At 45.2% G+C, this 6,352-nt stretch overlaps 1 protein-coding gene across 1 annotated transcript in view; it reads left to right on the forward strand.

Annotated features, from left to right (window-relative positions):
• The first annotated feature begins 940 nt into the window (after positions 1-940).
• PAQR4 (progestin and adipoQ receptor family member 4) overlaps positions 941-6,352 on the forward strand; it is a 53,094-nt gene continuing 47,682 nt past the window's right edge. The window contains exon 1 of the mRNA XM_044071190.1: positions 941-1,565. Coding sequence (XP_043927125.1) covers positions 1,397-1,565 — 169 coding nt within the window. The 5' untranslated portion in view covers positions 941-1,396. The remainder of the gene's footprint in view (positions 1,566-6,352) is intronic.

The following is a 6,352-nucleotide window of genomic DNA, read 5'->3' on the forward strand; positions in this document are numbered from 1 at the left end:
GTTCTAAGTTTATAAGAGCAATATCTGAAAATATGTCCCTCTTATTGGGCCTTTGTCGAACCCCCCCCCCCCCCCATTACTTTAGGCTTTGTCCAGGTATCTTGCATTGAGGTATGGAACTATGTTTAGAAGAAGGTTACTGGCAGGTAACATCTCGATAAATACAAAAGTGCATATTACTGCTCCATACCCCCTCAACATGTCTCTGATTTGCCTTACATAAGGGATGCTGGAATGTATTGCATGTAAGCTACATTTTTGCCCTATCCTACGTATTTTTTCTGATAATCACTGAGGAGTGCAGACAGTAAATAATGCCAGACATGAGCCTCATACGTCTTAATGTTTAGAAAATGCTTAATTGTAAAAAATATAATATTTAAAAATAGTCGCTGATTTTGGGGGGTTGTCGATAATTCTTAAGCGAGGAAGTTGAGAGGTATGCCTCTCCTCCACAAATAAATAAACAAATACGTAAAGAAAACATTTATTGGATTAACCAGCTGGTGCTGCTGTTGTCAGCTTAGAACGTCACACAGCCGGCTCAACCGATTACAGGTAATCAATATTCATAATACAGCCCCAGCAAAACGGGAAGACCTGCCCCCCCCCCATATAGCAAATAAAACAGTTCAAATAAGGTCATTTGGCCAGTGCAGACAGATGCAGAGCAGTAACCACCCGTATGCAAAGAAAGGATTGCAAGATACCAATTCAGGGTACAATAACCTGTGAGAGGGTGCAGGCATGGATGCATATATTATGAAAATCCTCACACCACTCTCTTATGCAAACACTGCCTCCGCCCACTGTCTTAGTACTAGGAAACGCTAACAGCAGCTGGCGTGCGCTCCTTCCCTGTCAGTGGGTTCTCGTGACGGCATTCGGACACGGCACGCACTGATTGGCTCGCGTCCACGTGCGGTGATTGTGTTTTTACGAAGAGGAAGGACGAAAAAAATGAAAAAACAAGGGATGCTGGAATGTATTGAATGTCACTTAGCTACCGATCGCGTCGTGGAGGATCCCAAGCCACTGTAGTCTGTGTTACCGTGGTGGTGTTTACTCGTGGGGACGCGAGGTAACGGATCTGCAGCCACGGGGATCAAGCCACGATCCTTCCGTTAGACTTCTGCTGCTGAGGCCAGTGCTGTCCACTTCCAACATGCTGCGGCGCCGGAGGCTCTGACAGGAGGAGGAGGGGGTGCCGGCAGGGCAGCGGTACACCGTGGCGGGCGGCTGCGTGTGCGCGAGGAGTGGTAGTGGTGGGGGGTCACGGTTGGTGCCGGCGGGCTGGCGTGAAACCGTGTCCCTTGCATCGGGTAGCAGTGGCTCGGAAGCGGCGGGTCCCACGCCGGTGCTGTTACGGGTCTGGAGAGGGGTGCATGCACTAGCCATGGCATTCCTGGATGCTGGGCCACGGCTACTGGACTGGGCGAGCTCGCCACCGCATCTGCAGTTCAACAGGTTTGTGCTGAGCGGTTACCGGCCAGTGTCGGGGGTGCTGGAATGCGTGAGGAGTCTCTTCTACCTGCATAATGAGTTGGGCAACATCTACACCCATGGTGAGTGATGGAGTTCAAATGAGGAGCTCTGGGGCATCCCTAGACTGTAAGGCCCTCTCCTGAATAACGAATACTCTGTTAAAGCTATTCATCGGTAATTCTGCACCCAGTACCTTACCCCACCCCAATACATATTCCCGAGAGATGCATAACTATGTTGTTGTATATGTGCATGCTAGAGTGTAGTGCATAATTATATAATATGCTCATATGCCGAGAAAAAGACAAAGTATGAACAAAGTGAATTCTGTTGGAGTGTATGTATACTGTATGTATGTGTATATGTTTTGTCTGTGTATATTAGCAGATGCACTCATATAGAGATGTACATGTGTGTATCCATCAGTGGGCTGGAGCTGTGCCCAGTATTGTTTCTCTTTGTGTCCATTGAGTGTTGGAGCATTTAGATGGGCTGCAGCCTTCGTGTAACACTGATTTGGAGTGAGCCTGTAACCAGAGAATGAATGCATCTGTATTCTATGTATGTGTGTGGAAGGGGGTTCTTGTATCTGAAACCGTGTAGGTGTTGTCTTTGGGTATGTGTTCTTTATTCTTACATATTCCAGTGAAATTAAGAGTGTTTTATTTATTTATTTTTTGCAAGGGGGTAGCCAGCTACTACTCTTTGAGTTTCATTAAACAGTAGCTCACAAATGCCCCTTGTATTGACCAGAGGATATTCTGTGCAAGCAGTGTAATTAGTAGTTATGCTATCTGAAATGTCAAGCTTGAGTGTTCTGTCCTGATTTCCCTTTCTTGCAAATGATGGAGCAGTGGAGAATGGTTATACTAATGGGGAGTGAAGCCTTCTCCCACAGCAACCTGGGTAGACTTGGCATAATTTTATTTATTTATTTTACATTTGTTTAACGGGAGTGTCCAACTGAGTTCCAACAGGCCCGGGGAGAAAAGCTCTCTAAGTTACATAGTAAATGGTAAAAACATAGAATTTAAAAAGCAGGTTGCATAGTAAACAGTGATACAATTACATTGCAAAGAAAAAGCAGAGAGCGGTAGTACAAATAACACAGTAAGGATGGTTAGACATACATGTTTCACATTATACTTGCTGGTTCTTGAACGAACCCATATGAAACAGAGAAAAAAAAACATTCACATATTTCTACTTAGGGGTGAGGTGGTGGCCGCACCAGAATTAAACAGTTCTTTGGGAAATGGGGGAACTGCTCAAAGTCGAACAAGTACCAAGTACCAAGTAGTATAAGGTATGTGGATGTTGGATGTTATTATTTTATAAAGTACTAAACAAATGATTAATGTATGTCAGTTTTCTTTGAGTACAAGTTTTGTCTGCGGCGTAATGGAGAGCATTGTAAAATTTTAATGTGATTGTTGCAGGTTGTGTAATACTTAGGGTTTAATTGATGTAGACTTGTCAAGTGCGAGGAAAACACTGCCACACTTCTTGAAATCGGCATCTTTGCTATTTCTGTTTAATGTAAGTCATGTAGTAAATGTGGAGGATTGCTAACCCAACATATATAACACAGGTTATTAGTATCGCTTCCTCCCCCAAGGAAAAACAAATACATTACCAGCACATTTTATTTCTGTAAAGGCATGTCCCCCTACAAAAAGTACTACCTGTAGAGAAGGTGCCCCCTCTTGACCAGATACCAGATGACATTAGTTCCTGGAGGCCTGTCATACTCTAAGCTCTTCTCTGGTGTTTTGCACTTTGGTATCAGGGCTTTGTAGTGAGTGTGGTGCATGATGTACTGTCCAGTTTATACTAGAAGAAAACTTGAAGAGGAAGTATTTGTTGATGTCATCTTATATGGCATCTAAAGTGTATTTAGGTAATTAGAATGCCTGTATACACTGTTCCAGGTATTTGTGTAAGAAGCTGGAGTTTGAATGCCAGAGGCTAACAATATTTTAGAGTACTGTGTGCAGAGCTCAGAAGACCATGACTACATGTTAAATCGATGAAAAGGGTTAATGAGATATTCTCCGTATGAGCTGAGGAAGTGCAAGTCAGTAGGTGAATTTGTCTGTGAATTACTACTGTTTGGTATGAGTTCTTAATGTCTGTATTATTACTAGCTAAACTTGTTTTATTTAAACTGTCTGCTATATGACAGAAACTAATACTGACTGTAATCTTATATTGTATGCATGCCACATTGGAACTTTTCTCACTAGTCCTTCACTGAAATTAGGTTTGTAACTCAGTCTGACAAGTGTGATTAAATAAGTAGAGATGTTTTGTTGTCTGGTGTCCAGTGTTAGTGTTAAGGCCCCTGCTAGTGGAGGTCGGAGTGGGATCTTTTGGAACAGAATTGCATGAGAGAATCATTGATATGCCTCAATGAGTTGCCACCCATTACAGTGCTACCAGCCACAATTCAATGGATTATTTGTGCAGTGCTACGGGGCAGCCGCAGTGGTGCAGCGGTTAGCATTGCCGCCTCACAGCAAGAGGCTCTCCGGTTCGATCCTCGGCTGGGGTGCTTTCTGTGCGGAGTCTGCATGTCCTCCCTGTGGTCTCGTGGGTTTCCTCTGGGTACTCCAGTTTCCTCCCACATCCCAAAGACATGCTGTAGGTGGATTGGACACTCTAAATTGGCCCTAGGCATGAGTGTGTGCATGTGTGTGCCTTCTGTGGAAGGTTGGACGTCGGGCTGGCAACTCGACACCGTAAAAACTCCACTGCCAATCCTGAGCGGATGGTTGATCCGCTGTGGCGACCCCTTACCGGGAAAAGCTGAAAGAAGAAGAAGACGAAGAGGTTTGGGCAGTGCTACCCGTCACGATTCAGGAATGTGGACTGTTTGTGCAGTGCTACCAGCCATGATTTAGGAATATGGATGGTTTGTGCAGTGTTACCTGTCACGATTCAGGAATGTGGACTGTTTGTGCAGTGCTACCAGCCATGATTCAGGAATGTGGATTGTTTATGCAGTGCTACCTGTCACGAATCAGGAATGTGGACTGTTTGTGCAGTGCTACCAGCCATGATTCAGGAATGTGGATTGTTTATGCAGTGCTATCGGCCACAGTTCAGGAGTATGGATTGTTTATGCAGCGCTACTAGCCACAATTCTGGAACTTGGATTATTTATGCAGTGCTGCTAACCAAGATTTTGGAATGTGCATTGTTTAGGCAATGCTGCCAGCCATGATTCTGGAATGTGCATTGGTTATGTAGTGTTGCCACCCACAATTCTTTAACGTGGATTGTTTATGAATGCTGCCAGCCACGATTCTGGAATATGCTTTATTTATGCAGTGCTGCCAGGAGCATGCGTTCTGAAGCAGCCATGGTTGCTGTAGCAGCACTGCACAAGTTCCTTATACATAAGGTTGGGTATCAATATTGGAGAGAGCTGGTGGATTACATATCCTGAAACGTCTTGTAGACTGATGCATATTGTTAGGGTTAGTGTATTGTACAGCATTCCTGGAGAATTGTAGACTGACTCATGTCATTAGGCTTAGTGTACATAGTGTACTGAACAGTGTTCCTGGAGGATTGTAGACTGACTTATGCCATTAGGGTCACTGTACTGTGCAGCGTTCCCAGAGATTTGAAGATTGATACATATTGTTATGGTTACTTTATTGTGTGATGCTCCTGCACTGTGCATAATTGGATATTTAGAAGTATGACTATTTTTCTGTTTTGTACCTGTTACATTGGCAATGAAGACTTTCATGAATTCCAGCTTGTTAAACCTCATGTCCTAATAATCACTGACAGGTGTGTGTGCTGAGAGCTTTGGCCTTTGCAGTGTTTATCAAAGTCATATTGTGTGCCTCTTTGTCAGTCCAGTGTTGTAGAATGCAAGTCTGTCACTAGCAGTCTGAGTTTTAAACTAGGATTAGGAGATGGGTGTGGAGAGTGGGTCGTGGATGTATGAAGGACAGAGTGTGTGTGTTGTGTATGTGTGGGGGGGGGTTGCAGGTGGTGTTCAGGTATGCATTGCTATCAGACCATCACTTGGCACACATGGGGTACATGGTCTTTAACTTCCATAGTCTGGTGACTTAGGGGGAGCTATTGAACAGATTTTTGTTGCACATTCACATTGGATCCCTCTATGGGACAGAAAACATATGGAGAGCTGGGGGCGGTCTCTGGAGGATTCTGTTCCTGGTTGATCATTTTGGGTAATCTCCTTGTGTTCCTCATTAACCCTGTCTCAGCCTCCCCAATGTTGTCTCCCTTCTTAAAGGCTGAATGATGGGAGCAAGGCCGCGGGGGTGAGGAGATGACAGTGGCTGGTCAGGGTAGCAAGGCCCCGAGGGTGAGGAGATGACAGTGGCTGGTCAGGGTAGCAAGGCCCCGAGGGTGAGGAGATGACAGTGGCTGGTCAGGGTGGCAAGGCCTGGGGGGTGAGGTGAGGAGATGACAGTGGCTGGTCAGGGTGGCAAGACCCCAGGGGTGAGGAGATGACAGTGGCTGGTGAGGGTGGCAAGGCCCCGGGGGAGATGACGGTGGCTGTTCAGGGTAGCTAGGCTCCGGGGGTGAGGAGTTGACAGTGGCTGGTCAGGATAGCAAGGCCCTGGGATGAGGAGATGACAGTGACTGGTCAAGGTAGTAGTAAAACTTGTTACAGTCGCAGCAGACTTGCCTGTTCTCAAAAAGCAAACACAATCAATGATTTACTTGTCTTAATCACATTGCTCTACCCCAGAAGCAGGGTGACTTGCAATACGCCCAGAGAAACTCTAAGTAGCGAGTTGCTAGTATAGATAATAACCTGTGAGAGACCTAATTTGTTAGCCAGTTAACGTAATTTAGAAATAGTTATTGTGCACGG

This window comes from Protopterus annectens, chromosome 5.part0, assembly GCF_019279795.1.
Source record: "Protopterus annectens isolate FY-2018-M chromosome 5.part0, PAN1.0, whole genome shotgun sequence".
In the NCBI taxonomy this organism is placed as follows: Eukaryota; Metazoa; Chordata; order Ceratodontiformes; family Protopteridae; genus Protopterus; species Protopterus annectens.